Here is a 24,208-nt window from a genome sequence, read left to right on the forward strand (position 1 = left end):
AGTTTTATTCATTTCAAATGGGCCAGATCCGGCCCGCGGGCCGTAGTTTGCCCACGGCTGTGCTAGAAGCATGCTCATGCTTAGAGGCACACTCATGAAGTGTCAGCTATTAAAGTTATCATCCTCCCTCCACAGGACTCCACAAACTGGTTCCAAGGTCAGGGAAGCTGAATCTTACGGTCTGAACGTTTGTGTCCATTTAAAGCCTTATGTTGAGATTCTAACCCCCGATGTAAATGGGATTTGGAAGTGGGGTCTTTGAAGACCCCACTGTCATGACAGGGATCAGTGTCCTTATAAACAGGATCCAGAGACCTCCCTCCCCCCTCTGCCATGTGAGGACACAAAGGGAAGATGGCCATCTTTAAAACAGGAAGGTTTCACTAGAAACAGGATCTGCTGGCACCTTGATCTTGGACTCCCAGCCTCCAGAACTGTGAGAAATAAACTGTTGTTTAAGCCACTCGTCTGTGGGATTTTTGTTATAGATCAAACAGATCAAAACACTGGGGTGATGAAGTTTTTTGATACAGACAGGGACACACTTAGAACACAAAGTTAGGCAAATATGAAATATAAAGAAGAGATTATCTGGGAACAAAAAAGTATATTATAAAATACTAGTGATTGAGATAATTAAGCAATTATCTTAATTTTTTAAAAAAGCAGGGGTCTGATAGCCTTCTTTTTGGGACTTGCAGGGAGAGGAATAGGAGATGGGTAGGAAGACATCCAAAAGAAAAGAAAGGTTAAGGTCTTACCAATTAAGGGTATAAGATAAATACTCCTATGCCTACAAAATTGCTAAGTACTGTGTATTAGGATTTAGAAAACTAAATTACTGTCTATCACCTCTCTCATTTTTGTCTTTTAAAAATAGCTTTTCCCGTAGTGATAATGTACAGCATTATCTTAAACAATTCATATATACTAAAAACAAGTCCCCTGATATCAGCTTTAACCTATTACCCTACATTCTGATGATATAAAAATTTATATTTACAATTTAATCATCTAGTAATTTTAAACTAGTTCACAAGAAAGAGAATACATTGAGCTAAAATGATGGCTGAAGTTAAAAACCTGAGAGTGACACCAACAGGTAATGACGAGCTGTGGGAACCAAGGGATCTGTGGGAGGAGCTAGCCTTGTCAGTGCTGTCAGTGCTGGGCAGAACACACAGAAGGAAGGTCTTCAGTGCCTGGTGGACCTCCACTTTCACACACCCCATTCTATCCTTCCTGCTGTACTACTGTTCATGCTCCACCCCTCCCTTCCACTTGCCAGATATGGACTTATGCTCATCAGCTGACAAAAGACTGCTGAGCTATCACTTATGGGAGCTGCCTGCCAAACAGTTCAGTTTTAGCTGTGTTCCAGAGCATAGATATTTATTTAACAAGTTACTACAATTTTATAAATCAAGATCAAAAAATTTAAAAAAGTAAAAGTGCTATTACCAATGATCAGTATAAGTATCAAATTCAATATGATTAAGGCAAATGTGGAAAAAGCCCACGTCAAAGATGGTTCACAAGACTTAATATGAGCAACCCATGTGCATGGGGAAAAAAGAAAATATTCAAGAACACCTTTGAGATACTGGAGAGATACTACTGATGAGGTCTAAAGACAAAAGTAATCGGTGATCTCATAATTTTTTAAGCTCTTGGAAATGAGCCCTTCCCTTATAACACCAAGACCTATGGACTGACTTCAACCTATTTAGCATATTTCATTTATCTTCCATGCAAACAAAGGACCTGTATTAGATCTAGCAATTAGGAAAGTACTAATAACCTCAGCAAAAAAAAAAAAACGTTTCATTGGAAAGGCAGGAAGAGAAGCCATTCTACACTAGATGAACAAGTTAATATCAAGAAGTAGATGTTATGAGAATAGTTTATTTTAAGAATTTTGTTGAACAGTGAAATAAAAGAAAAAATAGGGTGGTAACCTAAAGGAAGTGCATGGTTAAAATAAGACATCTGAGCAGGTTTTCAAGACTGAACAGAAGGAGCACATGGAGAGAAGAGAGTAGGGCTTAAGACACTGGAGGATATTTCCTAACTTGGGAATGTGGGAATGTGGCAGAAGTGTAACTCCAGGTAACTGGAAGGTCAAAACCCTAAGGCTTAAAGACATGGTATCATCTTTTTGCTGACAGGTTAAGAGATGAGCTGGGTTTATTTGGAAAGTCTTCTTAAAGGTAACTAGCCTGAAATAGTATTTTAAAGGAGAACATATGCTAAGGCAGGTAAGGGGATAATCATTCTATAAAAGTAAGGCAGGCCCTGGCTGGGTGGCTCAGTTGGTTGGAGCATCATCCCATACACTGAAAGGCTGGGGTTCAATTCCTGGTCAGGGCACTTACCTAGGCTGTGGGTTTGATCCCTGGTTGGGGTGGGTATGAGAAGGCAACCAATTGATGTTTCTGTCTCACATCAATGTCTCTCTTGTCTGTCTCTCTCCTTTCCCCTCTCTCTTAAAATTAATAAGCATGTCCTTGAGTGAGGATTAAAAAAAAAAAAGACAGAATGCCCCTGTAATAAAAATAGCTGTCCAATGGAAGCATGGAGCAGAGTGCGGAATCTCGGAGGGAAGGTGGGGGAGGGTGGGTGTGTGGGAGGTAATCAACCAAAGATGTTATATGCATACATGCATTACCCATGGGTACAGACAATAGCATGGTGAAGGCCTAGGATGGAGGATGTGGTTGGGCTGGAGGGGGTCAATGGGGAGAAAAAGGAGGCATAAGCAATACTTTCAACAATAAAGATTAAAAAAATAAAGTTAAAGCATAGGGTATTAAATAAATAAATAAATTAATTAATTAAATAAAAGTAAACCATGTCTTAAAAAAAAAAAAAAAAAAAAGCTGTCCATTCCAGCTTTTCCAGGACACCTAACTTACCCTGAGGCCTCCATACAGACTTAAAGAGTCTTAAGTAAGGGTTCTGAAAGGGACAGTTCAGTGACGAATGGCACCTTTGTGTTGCACAAGCCACTCCACTCATCTCCAGGATACCATGATTATTTTAGAACAAGCAGCTTAAGTATTCCATGCATATTGTAATATCCTAATTACCCAAGGCTAATAAGACTTAAATCATTCTGAAAACAGATAAAACCCAGGAATCAACTAATTAGCTGATCTCATTCACCAGCTAAAACACAAGTCATTTTTTAAATATATATATTTTAAACTTACTTTTAGTTATAGCTGACACGCAATATTATATTAGTTTCAGGCATACAACAGTTATTCCACATTTATACACCTTGCAAAGTGATCACTACAATAAGTCTATCAACCATTTGTCACCAATCATAGTTATCACATTACTGACTATATTCTCTATGCTGCACATTACATCCCTGCAAGTCATTTTTAAGTGGCAACAAATCTGAGCTTTCCCAGGTAATATAGGCAATAAAATTTCTTAACATGGTTTGGTTAGTGATGGATTTATTTATCTTCTATTAAGACCGTCACTTCAGGAGTTAAAAAATGGATCTGGTTAGCTTTATAAGCAAGCAAAGAAACAAAAAAAATCCAGCATCCAATTTAAAGACGTTATAATAACCTGATTTTCAGCTCAGAATCTTAGCTTAGTAAAAACATCACAGTCACTTTATTTTACCAAGTCATTAAAAAAAATGCACAGATACTTTACCAGAACTTAGATCAGGATAAAGTAAAGGAGTTGCAGACATTATGGCAATGAACAAAACCTATGTAAACAAGTTACAAGAGCGTATGTTTTATGCAAAGGTCAAGGGAGATAAAAATAAAGGGTTTTTTCCCTCCCTCCAAGCTGAAGACCAAAATATGTACAAAATGGTAATAAAGCTCCAAAAAAGCTAAAGCTGTCCCTGGAGGTTCTGAAAGACAGAGAGGAAATATTCTGCTAGGGCAATAACAGCTCCTGCATTTATGATAAACACACTCTACACAGACGTTCACATACACGCACTCTGCCTATCACCCACAGACAGACGGGAACAATTCAGTGATTCTCACCTACTACCGGGCAGTGTTCTTTCTCCTTTGTGAGCTGTTGGTTTACTGCCTGAAGCAACTGCTGTAACTGTGCTACAGTCTGATTTAGACTTACAGACATAGTCTCCTTCTCAGAAGACTCCTAAAACAAAGATAGAAGTAGTGAAAAACTCCAAACACAAGAAAAGGGCAGAACATTTTTGTTTTAAATACAACATGAAATATCTGAAAGGTGACATGAAAATCAATAATAAAAACACATAGAGGAAGAGTGTTTGATACCTAGTGATGCAAATTAGTTTGCACCAAAGAAAGCTGTCATAAATGTTGTCACTGGACCACAAAGGGAAAAACCTAGAATCTCTGAATGTCAGATATGAATTCATTTCTCTGCTCAGAAAAAAATATGCAGGGCACCAAAGAAGAGAACATTCATAATAACAGTAAAAACAACAATAAACATATACTGAGCTTTTCTAAGTGCTAGGCACTGTTGTGTTACCAGTTATGTTAAGTGATTTATATCAGCGGTCGCCAATCGGTGGTCCGCAGACTACTGGCGGTCCATGAGGTCCAAAAGGTTGGCGACCGCTGATTTATACAGTAACTCACTTATTCCTTTCAAACAATTCTACAATATAGGTACTATTATAATTGCCTTTTACAAATGGGGCATCTGAACCACAGAGAGGCTAAGGAATATGGCTGAAGTCTTACAACTACTAAGCAGTAGGGGCAGGATTCTAACACAAGCAGTCTATACTCTTAAACAGTATACCAAAATACCTCCCAACACAAACCTTGATTAACATCTTATTAAGCTAAAGTGAAAACAAACATTAATAGAAACACTGCATTTCAGAGATAGGGTATCAGTTAAAAAAGCAACATGACTGATGGAAGCACATTACAAAGGCTTTTTTTTTTTTATCCTCGCCGGAGGATTTTTTTAAAAATTGATTTGAGAGAGAGAGGAAGGGGGAGGGAGGGAGGAAAGAAGGGAGAGAGAAGAAGAGAAAGGGGAGAGAGAAAGAAAGAGGGAGAGAGGGAAGAGAGAGGGACAGAAAGGGAGAGGGACTGATCCGTTGCCTCTGATGTACGGGCCCTGACGGGATTTAACCTGCAACCTTTTCATGTGTAGGATGATAATCTAACCAACTGAGGAACCCAGCCAGGGCTACAAAGGCATTTTTTAAGTCATAGATGGATCTTGTACATGTTTAACTTCACTTAATTTATAAGGTAATTAGCCCTGAGATTTGAAATTAAAGAAAAGACATACCAATTCTGGGGAAACATCACTATTCTCAATAACGGTAGTGTCACCAGCAGCTTTTACTATTTTTGACTGGATAAGATCCAGTGACTGTTGAGCCTGTAAAGAAAGCAATATGGTAGCCTCCACAAACTACAACTGATAATTAAATATAGACAAGAAAAAAAATGAGCGATTTTCTTACATCTTTTGTACAAGAATAAAGCTCTTCTAAAAACACAATGTAAAGCCAACCTATTCAGTTTTTTCTCCAAAATGAAAACAGCTTCCTCCCCCACCAGACTATAAAAACACATGGCTCACTGTTTTTAAAAAATTCAAACAATACACATTTAGGATAACATTAAGCTAGGTCAGGGGTCAGCCACGTCTGGCCACAGCCTGTTTTTATACAGCTCACGAGCTAAGAATGGTATTTACATTTATAAAAGATTATGTTAAACAAACAAAGAACAGTATGTGAGAGGAAGTCATATGTGGCTCACAAATCCTAAAATAGTTTGTAGTTTTGCTGACCCCTGGTCTAGATCCCTCTTCTGTGCATACAAGGGCAAATAGAAAACTGGCCCCAAAAAAAGTATAAATGGTCTTTAACATACATGCTGTTTTATACTTGTTTGTTTCACATTGTATTTTATTAACTTTTTTCATGTCAATAAATATTTATGTGCATTTCCAATCAAGTGCTACACGGTCTTTCTATATAGGCATGGGCACAGTACTATTGCCTATTGTTGCCATTTTAGCCATCACAAATAACATGGCATATCTAATATCTTTGAGTGCCTGTTTAATATCCTTAAAGTATGTCTGAGAAACTAAATTGCTAAGCTAAAACTACATGTTTTATGTATTTGGTCCAGAGGTCAAAAATTACCACATACTAAAGTAAACTAGACTGCTCAGCCTTGACAACTGTATCATGTTCCTAAGTTTTGAGCCCTAAAACAAACTTCCTAAGTTCACATTTTATCTACTGGTAACAATAACACCGAAGTAATCTGAAGCAATTCTGAATTCCTATTTTTGCATAACATCATACAGAACCAACAAAAACATTTCTTTCAACTTTTGAAAAAGTGACGTATTTGTTTTGCTAATGAACATGATCACAGCTCTAAAGCAGCTTTGATAATAAGCACACGTGAATTACACTTTGAAAAAATATCTCAAAATTACAAATAACTTGTCAACCTAATGCAAAGAATAAAAAATGTAATCCTAAAAACTGCCTATTTATGAGACTAAGAAAAATGTAGAGTGTAAAAAGGATTTAACTGTGGATAGTATAAGATTAATAAAGGCAAATATAAGAACTAATCATTAACTGGAAAAAAAAATGTATTTCTACAAAGTAATTAACGAAAGGAACAAACTTCTGAAACATCAGAGGTCTATATACATCTTTCAGATCCATGAAGATAAACAACTACATAAGCTAATTCCTCCCCACCCCCCAAAAAATATATGGCTGTAAATAAGTTTTAAAAAAAGAATAACTTCAAATAAATTTAAAGTTTATGCTATACATTATAAAGAAATTAATTACACAAATGTGGTGAAATGAGGCGGCAAATTAAGAATGTTAAAACAAGCCAAAAAGTTTAGTTCCAAAAACTATATATCAAATAGTTCAAATTTATATAATGCAAAACAAATTAATATAATGCAAAAAATAACAAATTAATATAATGCAAAAAATAACAGCAGAATTAGCAGTGTTTAAGATTCAAGGCACAATATTGCATAATGCAATACCATCTTCTGGACAAGCAGTGTCTTACCTTATGCAAGTCACCAGCTACCTTTTGTCGTTCACTTTGTTCAGTTTTAAGTTTTGTGAGCGTTTCATTTAACTGTGTTTTTAGCTGTAAAAATAAAGGACACCATAATCAACTTTATTTTCATCCTTCTTTGATTATGCTTAGATCTCTAGGACTGAAGAATGAATGAGAAAGAACGGGATCTCTAACAGTTATGCACAGTGGATTAGCAATATGCTGCACCAGATGTATAGAAAAGCTAAGCAGTGGAGGATCCCATCTGTAAAGCTAAGTCAATGAAAGAAAAGCTATAGAAACAAACTAGAGTTTAGAGAAGAAAATTGTAAATGTAAAAACAAAACCATTAAATTCTAGTCAAGTGCCTTTAAAAAGTATTCCTATTCGCTATTCATAATAATTCATTCATATTGAAATTGTTCAAATTAAAAGGCAAGTAGGCCCTAGCCAGTTTTGTTCAGTGGATAGAACATCAGCCTGCAGACTGAAGGGTCCTGGGTTCAATTCTGGTCAAGGGCACATGCCAGGGTTCCAGACTTGATCTCCAGTAGGGGGCGTGCAGGAGGCAGCCAAATCAATGATTCCCTCTTATCACTGATGTTTCTGTCTCTCTCTCTTCCTCTCTGAAATCAATAAAAATATATTTAAAAAAATAAATAAAAGGCAAGTAGTCAGAAACTTTATTAATTTTTAAAGACTTTCATGACTATACAGTTAAGAAAAGACAATTGTGTAATATTTTAAAAGACATTGAACAAAGGACTGCAAATCCAGTAAAATGATAACTTCAAAAATTTTAATGTTGCTCATCCTTTAAAATGGCACTGAAGAAATGAGTGCAAGACCATACTGGCCTAATAATGGCAACAAGAAATGTCCTAAGACACACTTCTCAATAACCAACTTGTCAAAACAGTAATAAAGCTCTATAAAACTTTAATGCCAATACAGAAGGCCTCTAATCTTGTTAACTGTTCTGGTTAAGTATGAATAAGGAAAATGGACTACAATGATAAAAAAAAACCAAAAAAAAAAAAAACAAAAAACTTTCTTATTTAAACTCACCAAGTTAACTGATTTAGCCTCCCTCCCAGAGGCATAACATTTCAAAGAGGTCTGGAGACTCAAAAGGGGGAAATACAAAATGCTGACATTTCGAACTCGAGGGAGAATTAATGGGGGACATTCATTTGGAAATATTATTTTTAGAACTCTATTTAAATCCCAACTTCTTCAGTTTTTGCTCCTTTACTTAATTCTGATTTAATACACCAGATATTTAATTCTGATTTAATATCTTTCTCTCCCTCTCCCTTCCTCTCTGAAATCAATAAAAACATTAAAAACAAAACAAAACAAAAAACCTCCTGACAGAAGTCGAGGAGCAAATAATCAAAGAGAGCATCAGTCTGAATGAAGATTCAACCATAATCCTGTGGGTTTGATGCCACTGTTAGAGTCAGTCACCACGCACCAAAGTTAATAGTAGTATCTCCAACAATAGTAGGAGAAATTATTTTCTAAAAACACATTATAGAGTAAGGCTTACAGCTGTAGCATACCAGTCCTGATCTGTACAATGAATGTATAGCAAACATATGTATAAAACTAGTCTCACACTGCAGTGGGAATGACTCAATTAAGATAAAATGAAGGTAAATAAAACAAAAATTTTATTTAAAAACTAAAGAGGTTGTTGTGTGTATGTGTGTGCTTGGGGGAGAAGGGTGAGGCTCTACATGTACATTCCATAGAGCCCTATTCTGAAAACTAATTCCCTTAAATCACTAACATAACACAGAAAATCAACCACAAATGGGTAAGTTAAGAAGTTTTCTTTGGTACCTATAGCAAAGTAATAAGAAATTTCCAAACTGGGCAGGATTAACTTGGTATAAGAAGAAAACTTACTGTAATCTTTCTAGAGTTTATTCTGGTACTTTTTAAAAATCTAATCACATGCTATAACAATTTTTAAGTCACGGAAAGACATAACAATTGTTTTCGAAACATAATACAAGATAGTCATATTTATCTAACAACTAAGCCTGACACAATCAGTATAAATTTCCAGAAATTTAATAATGGGAGTACTCTATGTCTATAGACATTTAGTTAACTTTAGTTAAATCTTTACGTCTATAGCTTCATGACTACTATGCCCTAAATGATATGTTGATGATAAAGAATTTCACAAGCTTTTTGTTAACTATCTGTATAATAAAAACCTAAGCAACCGTTATGGCGGAACAACCAGAACCACCAGTCACTATGATGTGCACTGACCACTAGGGGACAGACACTCAATGCAGGAGCTGCCTGCCCCCTGGTGGTCAGTGCGCTCCCACAGGGGGAGCCCCGCTCAGTCAGAAGCCAGGCTCACGGCTGCCAAGTGCAGCAGCGGTAGCAGGAGCCTCTCCCACCTCCGTGGCAGTACAAAGGAACAGCAAGCTGAACGGTAAGGAGTGAGCAGACGGGTGGTAAGGAACAAGGGCTCCCAAGGATCAGGCCTAAGCCAGCAGTCAGACATCCCCCAAGGGGTCCCGGACTGCAAGAGGGCACAGGCTGGGCTGAGGTAACCCCCGTCACCCCCAGTGCACGAATTTAGAGCACCAGGCCTCTAGTAATTTATAGAAAGACCAGTTAAAATAAGAAACTGGATTAGATTATTGCTCTTGAATGAAGAGGCTGCATCTTCAACCTTTAATATTCTCCTCCTCCAGGTTAAAAAATAAGAGGTATAATTAATTATGGTAACTCTGAGAAGAGAATCTTCACAATTCAGTCAGTCTTTACCAACATGTTTCATTTCTTTATTCGTAATGCTGTTCAAGAAATTAGGTTTCATAAAACACAGAAAATTTCTCTGAGAAAGAGTTGCAAGCCAAACATGCTATTGTTAGGAGCTAAGAAACGAAGGATCATCTTAGGAATCAAGAAAAGAAAGATAACCTCAGGAGTCAACAGAATATGAAGAGTATCTTAAACTTACAAAATTGCCAAGCTAAAGATGTTAGCAGGGAGAAAAAGTTTGGGTGGTTTCTCCACATGTCATCACAAGTGTTTTCAGAGCCTATTTGATACCCAGTGGAGAACAAGCTTCTTACCAAATTTAGCTCTTCATTCTGTCTTACTGCTTCAGAATATGAATCATCAAGTTTTTTCTGCAATTCAGTCAACAGATCTTTCAGCTGCAATGAAGTTTAGAGTTTAAGATTGATCTCCTTATGGTAGCCCATGTTATGTATGCAACTTGGAAGCTCTGCCACTAACAACTTACACTAAAATATGTTATTACTCTGTTATAAACTTAATTTAAGTAGAGAAGCAAGGTTGAAAAAATTCTACTGTAAGTACCTCTCTGACTTCTGTGACATAGGTAGATCGTTCAATTTCTGCCTTCTCTAGTTCCATTTCCAAATTCTCTCGTTCTCTTCTCAGCTAGTAATGCAACAAAGAAGGAAAAGTTAACAAACCCATATAAGATTTCCCTTCATGATGCTTCTCCACAATGAAGAGTTATGACACTTCTGAATAAAAAACCATTATCTCAAAAACTACAAGATATTCTTAAATGCATAACAAGTGCATAAGTAGACTAAAGAAGTCTTAACACAGATCTTTAAAAAAAACACCATACGCTTAATGCTAAACAGTCAAACAATGAAATAACATACATTTTCAGTATCTTTATTTTCTCTTCTTAACTGCTCTAGCTCATGTTCCAAAGATGTGAATGACAACTGCATCTGAAATATGAAACAATTATATGACCAACTAAACCACCAAGGATATAGATACTTCTAACTTCTAGAACAGTGGTCGGCAAACTGCGGTTCGCGAGCCACATGCGGCTCTTTGGCCCCTTGAGTGTGGCTCTTCCACAAAATACTGACTTCTGCGCATGGACCACGAAGTTTCAATCGCACTGTACATGCGCGCCCGCACGTGGTATTTTGTGGAATTTTTCGCGAGCCACAGTTTGCCGACCACTGTTCTAGAATTTTAATCCATTTTCTTGAAATGCATCTCATTTAAAGCTATAATGAATTTTAAAAGACCTTAAAAATGAGAGTGTCACATTTAACTTGATTTAAATTGCAGTAAAAATCCACCCCTTTTGCGTGTCATTATATTAGGCCTTGCCAGAAGTGCTTAAATTTTTTAACAATTAACTTATAACTGACTGTATTTAGTCCCCAAATGCATTAACATAGAGTACCATCAGCATCCCTAAATTCTACACAGGTTGGCCCAGAAAAACAAGCAAGCAACAGATGGCACTCTTTACCACACCCAAGTAAATGGGAGAGAAATTAAGATTGCACAAAAACATCCAGTTCCATGAAGAATATAAGAACTTATTTTTTTCTTGAATACTATATGCCATGGATCACAACATAATGTTATAAAAGTCATTGTCGCCTGGCCAGTGATTGCGCATCGGCCTATGAACCAGGAGGTAATGGTTTGATTCCCAGTTAGGGCACATGCCTGGGGTTGCGGGCTTGATCCCCAGTTAGGGGGCGTGCAGGAGGCAGCTGATCGATGACTCTCTCTCATCACTGATGCTTCTATCTTTCTCTCCCTCTCCCTTCCTCTCTCTAAAATCAATAAAAACCTATTTTTTAAAGGCATTTTGAACTCCAAATAATTTAACTCTTGTCACTGCATAGTAGTTCTGTAACTTTCAAAGCACTTTATATTCTTTATCATTATCCTTTAGTTGTACTCTAAACCAATGATTCTCAATCATGGTTGGGAATCATAATCATTTGAGGGGCTCTTTAAAGCAGACTGCTGGCCCCACAGAGTTTCAGATGCAGTAAGTCTTGGGTGAGACTCAAGAACGCATTTTTTAACAAGTTCCCAGGTGATGCTGATGTTGCTGGTTCAGGGCCCACACTTTAAGAATCACTGCTCTAGCCGGTTTCAGTGGATAGAGAGCGTCAGCCTGCGAACTGAAAGGTCCTGGGTTCGATTCCAGTCAAGAGCACATGCCCGGGTTGTGGGCTCGATCCCCAGTAGGGGGCATGCAGGAGGCAGCCAATCAATGATTCTCTCTCATCACTGATGTTTCTGTCTCTCTCTCCCTCTCCCTCTCTAAAGTCAATAAAAATATTATTTTTTTAAAAATCAGTTCTAAATAAGCTCTTCCTTTTTTAAATACAGTACCTTTGTAATAGTCTTTTGTGACTCATCGACCTTAACTTTCCATTTATTTTCTTCCTGCTCCACACTTCTCTGTAGCTTCTGTAAAATACCTTCCTATGGATAAAAGTATAGTTGTTTTGAAAAATTCATGCTCTGATGCTAAAATAAACTATTTAAGCCACTAAGGAATAAGTTAATGATTTTTAAATGAAACCAGAATGTAGATTAAAAATCATTTCCTACTGTTTCTGCAAGGACGGATTTATATTTTTCACACTCTAGCTGTAACAATGTGTGCATTTCATCAGCTTCTTTCAACTTGTGCTCTAGAACCTGCAAAAAATGACATAAAGAAAAATTCCCTAGTTTTACCAGAAAGTCTTGTGCTTCAAACTTGTTTCAGTACTTACTGGTATATTATGACAAATGGTTTCTAACTGTTTTAAAATGAAACACTACATTTCAACCTTCTTAAGGAGCAATAAAGTACAATGACCTTTTTGGTCATTTGGTTTTTGCTAATAAAACTCAGTCTGTTTACTACAAAACATATTATACAATCATATAATAAAAGGCTAATATGCAAACCGACTGAACAGTGGAACAACCGGTTGCTATGATGCACACTGACCACCAGGGGGTCAGTGCACTCCCACAGGGGGAGCGCTGTTCAGCCAGAAGCTGGGCTCATGGCTGACAAGTGCAGTGGCATTGGAGGGAGCCTCTCCCGCCTCTGCTGCAGGTGGGCAGTAAGGAACTAGGGGTCCCGGACTGTGAGAGCTCTGGATGGCGAGAGGGATGTCTGACTGCCGGCTTAGGCCTGATACCCAGGGGGATCAGGCCTAAGCTGGCAGGTGGACATCCCCCGTGGGGTCCCAGACTGCGAGAGGGTGCAGGCTGGGCTGAGGGACCACCCCCACCCCCAACACACACACACACACACACACACACACACACACACACACACAGTGCACAAATGTTGTGCACCGGGCCTCTAGTCTATATATATAAAAGCTTAAGCAACTGAACGACCAGTCACTATGACACTCACTGACCACCAGAGAGGCAGACACTCAACGCAGGAGCTGCCCCTGGTGGTCAGTGTGCTCCCATAGCAGGAGCACCACTCAGCTGACCAACAGGTGCCAGACGCCGGGCTCATGGCTGGCAAGTGCAGCTGCGGCAGCAGTGGCAGGCACAGTCAGGGCCCAGATTAGCGGGAGCTGCAGCCAGCCCAAGCTTGGGCTCCTCCCTGGCTGCCTGCCGCTTTGCACACTACTACACCCCCAAGGGGTCCTGGATTGCAAGAGGGTGCAGGCCAGGCTGAGGGACCCCACCGGCGCACGGATTCGTGCACCGGTGGGGTCCCTCTGGGTGGCCTGCAGGGATCGGGCTGAAACTTGCAGTCCAACGCCACCTGCAGCTCCTACCTGCTGCTCCCACTCATCCCAGCCCCACTGTATCTGCCATGGGCTCATGCCCAATCAGTCCCAATTGGGAGAGGCTTGCATTGCTGCAGCAGCACTCGCCAGCCATGAGCACTCCATCTGGCGCCCTCCAAAGGGGAGTGACCTGTGGGATCAGGCTGAAACTGGCTCTCCGACATCTCCTGAAGGGTCCCAATTTGCAAGAGGGTGCAGGCCAGGCTGAGGGACCCCACTGGTGCATGATTGGGCTGGGAAGGGTCAGTGGGAGGGCTCCAGGGTGTGTCTGGCCTATCTCGCTCAGTCCTGATCAGCCGGACCCCAGCAGCAAGCTAACCTACTAGTTGGAGCATCTGCCCCCTTGGTAGTCAGTGCACATCATAGCAAGCAGTTGAGTATCCTTAGCATATCATTAGCATATTACACTTTGATTGGTTGTTCGGTTGTTCTGCCGTTCAGTCTATTTGCATATTACCCTTTTATTATATAGGACTAGAAGCCTGGTGCACAAAATTCATGCACTGGGGGGGGGTTCCCCTCAGCCCAGACTGCACCCTCTCCAATCCAGGACCCCTTGGGGGACATCCCTCTCATAATCCAGGACCGCTGGCTCCTAACCACTTGCCTGCCTATTGGCTTGATCGCCGCCTAACCGCTCCCCTGCCGGCCTGATGGCTCCCAACTGCTCTCCTCTGCTGGCCTTATGGCCCCTAACTGCCTCTGCCTCTGCCCCCACCACCGTGGCTTTGTCTGGAAGGAAGTCAGATGGTTGGAAGATGTCTGGTCTCCCAGTCTAATTAGCATATTACCCTTTTATTAGTATAGATAGGCTCATCACTCTCTAGCAGGATGGTAAAATCAAAGCAAATCCACATGTGAAGTAAAGTCATGATACCTAGGCTACACACATGGGAAAAATGATTTTTAATCATGTCACTTGACATACAAAGAAAAGTTAATCCCCAAATTTCAGTAGGCAAGGATAAAAACACATCTAGGTTCTGAACACTTCTAACGATGTATCTGGAGTTGCTTTAGCAAACCAGTCAGTTTCTACCTACCTACCTCAACTGAGCTTTACTTTTTAAATTCAGGCTAAAAAGAGAGTAAGAGATAAATATTCAGTTTTAGAACTGAGTTGTACAGTTAAAGAAATGGCAAACATTAACTTTGTATACAAATCAAATGCATGGAAGACTTATAGCATTTTTACCAAAATTTACACAAAATGAAATCACCTTATACTTTCTCAAAACATCGTCATTTTGCCCTGGCTGGTGTAACCAACTGGTTAGAGTGACAGCCCGCCCACTGAAGGGTCTCCGGTTGGATTCTCAATCAAGGGCACGTACCTGGGTTGTGGATCTCATCCCTGGTCAGGGTAGGGGCGAGTAAGGGAAGCAACCAATCCCTGTGTCTCTCTCACATTGATGTGTTTTTTTTTCCCTCTCTCTCTCTCTTTCCCTTCCTTCCTTCCATCCTCTCAAAATCAAGGGAGCAAATAGCCTCAGGTGAGGATTAACAACAACAACAAAAGTCATTAGCCTATTCATACTATATAACTTTTATCGTTCCCAAGCTCATAAAGAAAAATTCTGATTTAATTCTTTTTTGGTTAAAACATAGATATTTCACTTCTTAAACTAACCTTAACCTCCTCTGAACCAGAAGTTCCAGTCATACATTCTTTTGCCTTCTTTTCAAATCCACGCAACCATTCGCTATAATTCTATGGAGAAGAAAAGTAAAAATAAACAATATCCAAAAATATATAAATAAAGTAGGTAAACATTTTTAAATAACTAATTTATATTATACTATAAAAGAAAACTACATAGCCCTGGCCAATGTGGCTCAGTTGGGTGAGTGTTGTCCTGTGCACTGAAAAGTAGCTGGTTGATTCCTGGTCAGGGCACATGCCTAGGTTGTGTGTGGGAGGCAACTGATTGATGTTTCTCCCTCACCTCTCTTTCCCTCCCCCTCCCTCTCCCTCCCCCTCCCTCTCTCTCTCTCTCTCCCCCTCTATCTCTCTCCTTTCCCTCCGCCTCTCTCCTTTCTTCTCTTTCTAAAATCAATAAAAGCATTCTTTTTAAGGAAAACTACATAGACAAACACCAGCCCTCTGGAAATTTCAAAGAAGAATATAATGCATAAATTGTATATAACCACCCTGGGCAGGAGGCACAGCCGGCCAAAGCATCATGCTGTACACCAAAAGGTTGAGGGTTCAATTCCTGGTCAGGGCACATGCCTAGGTTTCAGGTTTGATCCCTATCAAGGCGAGTATGAGGCAACCAATCAATGTTTTCATCTCACACTGATGTTTTTCTCTCTCTCTCTAAAAGAATAAAAAACATATCCTTGGGGAGGATTTTTTTAAAATTTTTACATAACCAAGCCTTGAAAATAAACACTAAAAATATACCTATGGGCGCATGCTCTCCCTCCCAGGAGCATGCCCATGCCTTTCCTTTCTTCCTCTTCTCTCCCCACAGGCATGCATCTCCTAAACTCTAAGGGACCCACAGGGCTTACAACCAGGGAGCACTGGGCAGCAGCAGTTCATCCCAGGCTAATCCCCTGACTGTCCCCAAGGCCCCCTATTCCCCAACTTCTCAGCACGCCAAAGCAGCCCAGCCTAGGCTCATTTTCCACCTTGTCCCTCCCTTGTTTCACTGTCCCGAGCTTTAATAAATGTCCTCTGAAAATAAAAAATATATATATAAACTTAAGTCTTATAGTTTTAGTCATTATTCTAAATTTTAGAACAATTTATTCTACATTTTGGATGCTTCTTATCTAAATTTTATACTTTGATAGAGTATTTATTTGTTAGATACTTTAAATCAAATTTCCTCTTAATCCTCTTTTAAGTCTTTGGTTTAGTTTATTCTAAGAAAAAAAAAAACACAAATAAAATTTCTATTAACTGCTGTAATTTAAAGCTTCATTTACATGCTGAATAAGGATTCTCTATAGTCTATCAAATCAGAACAAAAAAATGAAGAAAAACTGGATGTGAGATCACCCCATAGTACAATAAAATAATACCCCCAAAGCACAAATAAGTAAAAAAGCCCCTCCTTAAATAGAAAACATTCACATTTTCACATTATAAATCTGAACCAAGACTAAGTGGATACTATTAAAATCCTACTCCGCTTCACATACTGGGATTTAATATAAATAAACGTCAGCTGAAAAACTGATTTAGTTGTTTAAAATTTGTAACCCTCCCTCTAGGTCAGTGATGGCGAGCCTTTTGAGCTCGGTGTGTCAGCATTTTGAAAAACCTTATCTTAACTCTGGTGCCGTGTCACACATAGAAATTTTTTTATATTTGCAACCATAGTATAAAAAAGATTTATATTTTTGATATTTATTTTATATATTTAAATGCCATTTAACAACAAAAAATCAACCAAAACAATGAGTTCGTGTGTCACCTCTGACATGCATGTCATAGGTTCGCCATCACTGCTCTAGGTCATATAGCTTACATCTCTCCTATGCTGATGAAGTGCACCACACTGCCTACGCAGTCGTCTTGCTCCTACTCCCAAAGTGTTGAGCCTGAATCTAATCAGGCCTCTACTGATGACCAATTTATGCATACACAAAGGACAGAGGAACATACTGACTCCAGGGATTCAGTCAGCTACATCCAAACAGGGTAACTACATATAAAACATAGGTTTTGTGGTGTGTGTGTTTTTTAAAGGGTAGGGACTGCTAACAAATAGAAGGGAACCCATGCAATAAAAAAAATCTAAGAGACATCTTAAACAAATCACATTGTTGACCCTTACTTTGGTCCTGACTAACACACAATGCAATAAGTAGTTATTATTTTATTAAAATAGATAATTGGTATGACAAACTAGAAAAATGTACTAAATGTATGAAATTAAGGATTTTTTAAAATGTCATAGTTTTATTTTAAGGAATCCTTATCTTTTATACATATGTATACGGAAATATTTATAGATGAGATACTCTTATGTTTGACTTCCTTCAAAACAATCTAGGAAGTGCAGAATTGGAGGAAAAACAAGATGCTATGTATTACCAATTCATGCTGCATACTATTCATTGTTGAAGCGGTATACTGGGTATATCGGGTTCATTATACTATTCTACTTTGGAATATGTATACAATTCTCCATTAAAATAAATAAAAAAAAATATCTACACCAACATTTAGGAAACTACATGCATTCACTAGCTTTCTCTGGCCTCAAATATCCACTGCATTAATTATATGAATCAAAGCAACTTTTCTCTCCCACTTAAAACACACACGCCTCAAGTAAAGAAAGTTGTTCTATATAATCTTCAAGACTTTTACTTGAAAACCTTAACAGATGACCAAAATCTTGCATTTTGAACTAAAGAGCTTGTCTCATAGTATTAAATACCTTTAATTAAAAAATTTAAATGTTCCTAACACTAGGAAGCAATCACTTAAAATTAAATTCTATTTTGAATAAAGCCATTAAGAACATTATTGGCTGGTTAACTATTAAGAAATCATTTTGTCTCAAATATGTGTATGACCTTCTAAATATATGTTTCCTATTTAAATTTTATAGAATACAACAAAAGTATCAGCTGAATAAACGGGAATGAGTTTTGAATCAAGTAATTGATCTTCATTACTTAGAAGCACCCTAGGTTAACAATGGAAAAGAATAAGGAATTGGTGCACTATCGAAAACAAGTGCAGAGTGCAAATGCTGCTTATTCACAACTTTCTTGAATAGTGATAAAGATGTCATGTTTTACAAAATAATAAATTAATCTTACCAAATTTGAAGGAACAGACACCTTTGGAAATAATTTTTTGAGAACTTCTTTAGCTTCCAACTCAACAGCTCCCAAATGTTGTTGTCTTTCCTAAAGCAGAAGTTCAAATCAAACTTACAAGTTTATAGAATTAAAAAAAAAAAAAAAAGCTACAGTCTTTTAAGTTCTAAGGGAGGAAAAAGTGAAAGTATTTCTTAAAAATTAATGTCAGTATTAACAAATGTCAAATTTTCCCATTTTAAAATGTCAAAATAGCTTCCATAAAAATCTGCAAAATCTCTAAAGCACCCTAAATAACAAATAACGTCTTATATTAATCAAGCCAAGGCAATATCTAACAATATGGGCATTTTCCTTATCATTAGAAATCAAGTTATTTGCCCCTCTAGGAACACTTCAAAAAAGCAAGTAAAACACAAAAAACAAAATATACTTCCTGCAGCTAAAATTTTCAACTGCATTTACAAAAAAAAACACCTAGAAATATAACAAACTACATGCAAAAAGTAGGCATCTGGGCAACATAACTGACTGAGGCTTACTTCCTGACAAATCTCCACAAAACAATGCATCACCGATGGACTATAACGCCAGAGGATTAAAATGCCAACTTTCATATTTCCACCTTTAAGATCAGGTAAAAATACCTATTCTAAACAAGGCAAAAAAATAAATAAATCAAAATTTGATGGGTGGTACATATGGGAAGAAGAGAAGGAGGAAAAACTGATGTCATATTACTTCACCAATGCCAAGTATCAAGAAGACTAATTCTGACACTTTTGTATGGACTCTGTCCACTGTAAATTTAAAGTTCAGTATTACAAATGCATGTCTAAATTTGGTGAATTTAAATCCAAACCTAATGAATATCAATTAACTCAAAATCACAGTTTGTCAAAATTAGGGTAATGGCTTGATCACACACAAAATAAAAATCTAATAATAAAACTATCTGTACAAGATATAAAAGATATCTGAGAGCTATAAAAATGCACATCTAAAACCAAGCCAAGAAAATCATCTCAAAACACTTGTGAAGTTCAACAGGTGACAGAAATACAAGCAAGTTAGCAAGCTCTCAACTCAATCCCCCCACCATCATTTAAATGTGATTTGAAATTTATTATGGATTTAAGATACACACACTTCAATTTAAGAAAATCTAAAGTCACACAATAAAAAACTAGAGATTAATCATATTCTCTACACACAAAAAGTTATTACTGTATTCTGGGTTAGTGGAGAATTTTAAAAATATGTTTTAAGGGAGAATTTTAAATAATTAAATAAATTCGACTATTTTTCAGGAATATACCCACCTGGCTGCATAGAATAAGGTATACTTATTCAAGGAAAATATTTAACTGCCAATCAGAGACAATTAAGAGGTCTCTGAATTTTTAGCATCTGACCATAGAAATGATAGAGCAATCGCTAAAGAAAATCACCCAGGAAAAGATACACTGTGGAGCAGAATCTTTTTAACTTTCCAGGAAAAATGAATCTAAAGAAAGTAAGTGTTTAACTTTTAATCAAGCGGCACAAAGATGAGAAGTTACTTTTAATCTGTACTAATTTTAGCTAAAATGTTTTCATTTAACAAAGTAGTTTGATTGTAGATACAATTTCCATTCCTCTGTAACACCTGGAAAATATCCAATAATTGAAAGTAATCATTATAATTTCCTTACTATCTTTGTCTAAGTAATACATATAAAGTATCTTCCATGTGAATCTAACATTTATATAACTCCTAAGAATATATACTTCTTACAGCACAACTTGAGGTTCTGGGTCAATCAATATCACTTTACACCTATGCTATCTGAGGACTAGATTCCATTAAAATAGAGAAAGACTGTAAATTCTATTCTCTGTTGATTATTAGCTATGCAAGAAGCCATCGTACACTTGGTGGTGAGTTTGGAAACGTGGATAAATTCTTATACTCATCATCAAGCACATGATGAAACATGGATAAACTCTGGCTTTCTTTTGGAATCATAACATGCCAGAATGCCTATGACAGGTAGCATATAACTTCTTGCAGGATTATTAAGAGACTAGAGGCCCGGTGCATGAAATTCGTGCACTGGAGGGGGGGGGGGTTTCCCTAAGCCCAGCCTGTGCCCTCTCACAGTCCAGGACCCCTTGGGGGATGTCCGTCTGCTGACTTAGGCCCGATCCCCTGGGGGATCGGACCTAAGCTGGCAGTCAGACATTCCTCTCGCAGTCTGGGGTTCTTACAGTTCGGGACCCCTCACTCCTTACCACCCGCCTGCAGCGGAGGTGGAAAAGGCTCCTGTCACTGCTGCTGCGCTCACCAGCCAGAAACCAGCTCGCTGCTCCTTAGCACTGCCACAGAAGCGGGAGAGGCTCCCACCACCACCACTGCACTCGCCAGCCATGAGCCCGGGGCAGCTCCTGCATTTAGCGTCTGCCCCCTGGTGGTCAGTGCGTGTCACAGCGACTGGTTGTTCCACAGATTGTTCCACCATTCGGTCGATTCACATATTAGGGTTTTATTATATAGGATAGGATTAGTACTTTGTAGACACCAAGTCTCATTACCAAAACAAAAGCTAAAAGGTAGTTCTTCACAGTGTCAAACAACCACCCCCATTACTGACAGAACTGACTACAACCACTCACAATGAAACAATGTCCTCCCTGGCCTAGATTTTTCTATTCCCTGGCCTAGATTTCTCTGGGCCCAATATCTGCCAGCAGTCTCAAGTTTAGGTAAATTTCCATTACACTAAAGGAACTATAACTACAAATATATACTTGATTTAAAAATTTATAAAAACTCTACTAAAAAAAAGTCCTCCAAATATCACTAAGACTTACATTTAAAATTCAACAGATTTCCTTGGCACACAAAATACTTATAGAGTGCTGAACTGAATCACGTAATTAATGAGCTTTATTAACCCATCTATAAAATTCAATATTTCTGTTCCACATGCATTCTTGGTAAAAATTTTCAAAATGCCTGACTGAACTGGCACATTCATTTCTCTCAATCTTTAAAAACAACTTCTTAATTATAATTCATTAGAAATCTTTAAACCCATGGAACTTGAACTTAAGAAGAATATCTTTTATCACGTTGAAGACAGGGAGAGATATTCTTCAAGAGTACATTCTCTGGTCAAGGGAATTATCCCTTACAGTAATATTCCATACTGAATATAATACATGATTACTATCCAGCCACTTCAAAAGGTAAAGTTTAATTTTAATTCCACCTCTTTTAAGGAACCATTCCCAATAATATACCAAGAAGTGATCCCTTCCCTGCACTTCTTAAGACTTATTATTTTCCACTTTGAGTTGTCTTGGTGTGCCCCAAAGAACCTAGGAAAATTCACTGTGCATTGTAGGTACATCTAGTTATCCAAATGTGTTTATTAATTCAGTTAGTTTTTTTGGCTGAGTTTTCACTGAAGTTTTCTTAGCTAACCCAAGAGGCACACACTGTCTCACAAGAGCTTACATGGGAGGTATAGGTTTCCTGAGACTCTTCAGCTTAAAACAGTCATCATCAAAGCTCAAACAATCAGGTAATCATAACAAACTAGCAAGCCCAAAATTAAAGCTTCAAGAAGTAGATGAAAAAAGCAGAGATGGCAGAGATGATAAATGTGGATGGGTAAGGAGATTATATATTTAAATTGCAGTATAATTAAATGCTTTAGTCTGACTTTAAGACAAGCTGCAGATTTTCTCTGTTCAGCAGATTGTTTCTAGGAGTTAGCATTACAACCTTGGAAGTCTTGTTCACTTTGTCCTGCAGCATTTTTTCAGTTGATGCCAATGCTTCCATTGCTTCCCAGTTTTTCTCCCGAAGGTCCTAATCATTTTTAGAAAGAATGATTTCAGTTTATCCATTATTGAAAGATTTTTGCTTTTTACTTCATCAGTATTTTGCACTGCATTTAAATGCTGGTTACTGCAAAATTATTTCAATGGAAAAAATATGTACATTAGCAACAAAATAAAAAGCAATGTTTAGAAATTTGAATGAGAAAACAAAGATGCCCACTTCGCATGTTTTAGTATACATGTCAAATATGCCAGCTTTAAAGAAATTACTGTGCACATGTGACAAAGAAGAAAGCATTTAAAAGTAAACACACATACCAAGATTACAAATATGATTTCAGGTACGCCGAAAATTAAAGGATTAAGGACAGAGCAAATACCTAAGAATTGCTAAAAGCTTGATTTTTAAACAAGGCCCACAATCACTCATGGGACATTCCACTGCAGCCTATCATTTTTTCTCTAAATATGTTTAATTTAATTAACACATTTCAAGTCTACCTAGGAATGACATAGTGACTCACTGTGCTTCTGTATCTTTCTTGGCATGGTCAAATGTATATGCCATAAAGCAACCTGACATGAACTGTATGAGCTACTCGATCCAGGCAAACCAGGAGATAGGAAGACTATAAAACACATTCTCTTAGAAGAGAAACAGAGGTCATTGGAAACTGAACTCTGAAAAACCTACTTCACAGCATTTTACTAGCAAATACAAAAAAGGACAATCTGCTATATGTCAGTCTTTGTTCAAATTCAGAAATCAAAACAGATAAAAAATAAAAAGCCAATAATCACCATTTATTGAATGCTTACTTATGTACCCAACACTGCACTTAGCGTTTCACACAAATTCTCACAACCCTAAGAGGTATTTATTCCCATTGCATTGAGAGGGAATCCACAGCTCAGGTAGGTTAAGGAATTTGGTCAAGTGAACACTGCAAATGAAGTGGCAGAACTAGTAATCTGCTTGCCTCCAGTGTCCTGACTTTTCTCACACATCAATGCCTCCAGCACTGCTGCATTAGAATGACATTTACTATATCCTACACAGTTATGATGTTAGCAGTATAGTGGCAAATTCAACTCAGGTTTTGTGGCCAAGCAATGCTGTTAGTAACATTACACAAACACACAAGGGCAATTCACATACCTAATTTTGACAAACTCAGGGGTGCAGGAACATTTCAACTTGTTAAATTAATTAATGCAAACTTTGAAAATTTTTACTTTCATTAGAGAACACATATCGATTTGCTATCAATAGCCCCTTAGATTTCAATAACATTTGTAACCTTGCATAAGACTTAGCAATCATACTTTTGTGTGCAAAAATTCCTTCTCTGCCAAAAATATTTGTATTCTCATAGGTGTCACCTCTGGTCAAAGAGAAGTTAAAAAAGTCATCTTAATTCACTCTTTATCTATTTAATAGAAGTATCAAGATTTATATTTCTGAGGGCATTATCCCTTCCCATTTTAGCATAAAAGTATTCAGGTCCTGAGAGGCCTCTAGAACATGCTTATTTCCAAAATTTGAACTATCTCAGTTAAAAAAGGAAAATTGCAGAAGACTCTGAAAGAGAGTTATTATTAAAATTACTTGGTTTGAATACTGGCATTACCTTTAGTTTACAAAGAAGCTAGCCCAATCAAAATAAGAGGAAATAGCTTTCATTTTAAAATGTTGAACTTGAAAAACTAATTTTCTCAAATAAAAATTTAACAAAAAGTAAACTGCATTTTAATTTAAAAATATTTTTAATCAGAAGCTGTAATAATCATAGCTTCAACATTTTAAATAATATTCAGAAGTGTACAAATTGGTCTTTTCATTTATTCATTTTAAAACATTTGTTCTCCAATAAAATTAGCCCAATACTTCTCCCCAAAAAAGCTATCCACAAAATAGTACTTAAAAAGACT

At 37.6% G+C, this 24,208-nt stretch overlaps 1 protein-coding gene across 8 annotated transcripts in view; it reads right to left on the minus strand.

Annotated features, from left to right (window-relative positions):
- The window catches only part of KTN1 (kinectin 1), a 568,362-nt gene that overhangs the window by 466,067 nt on the left and 78,087 nt on the right, over window positions 1-24,208 (minus strand). For 2 of the 8 annotated variants that reach the window (XM_059695224.1, XM_059695196.1), the window contains 11 exons: window positions 22,218-22,304; window positions 18,446-18,535; window positions 15,288-15,368; window positions 12,459-12,548; window positions 12,237-12,329; window positions 10,739-10,810; window positions 10,419-10,502; window positions 10,169-10,252; window positions 7,065-7,148; window positions 5,287-5,379; window positions 4,009-4,146 (listed from right to left, as the gene is read on the minus strand). In XM_059695224.1, the coding sequence (XP_059551207.1) occupies window positions 4,012-4,146; window positions 5,287-5,379; window positions 7,065-7,148; window positions 10,169-10,252; window positions 10,419-10,502; window positions 10,739-10,810; window positions 12,237-12,329; window positions 12,459-12,548; window positions 15,288-15,368; window positions 18,446-18,535; window positions 22,218-22,304 (993 nt within the window). In that variant the 3' untranslated portion in view covers window positions 4,009-4,011. The remainder of the gene's footprint in view (window positions 1-4,008; window positions 4,147-5,286; window positions 5,380-7,064; window positions 7,149-10,168; window positions 10,253-10,418; window positions 10,503-10,738; window positions 10,811-12,236; window positions 12,330-12,458; window positions 12,549-15,287; window positions 15,369-18,445; window positions 18,536-22,217; window positions 22,305-24,208) is intronic. The other 6 variants (XM_059695201.1, XM_059695208.1, XM_059695214.1 and 3 more) reach the window with 6 other exon arrangements.

This window comes from Myotis daubentonii, chromosome 1 (assembly GCF_963259705.1).
Source record: "Myotis daubentonii chromosome 1, mMyoDau2.1, whole genome shotgun sequence".
NCBI classification, from domain to species: domain Eukaryota; kingdom Metazoa; phylum Chordata; class Mammalia; order Chiroptera; family Vespertilionidae; genus Myotis; species Myotis daubentonii.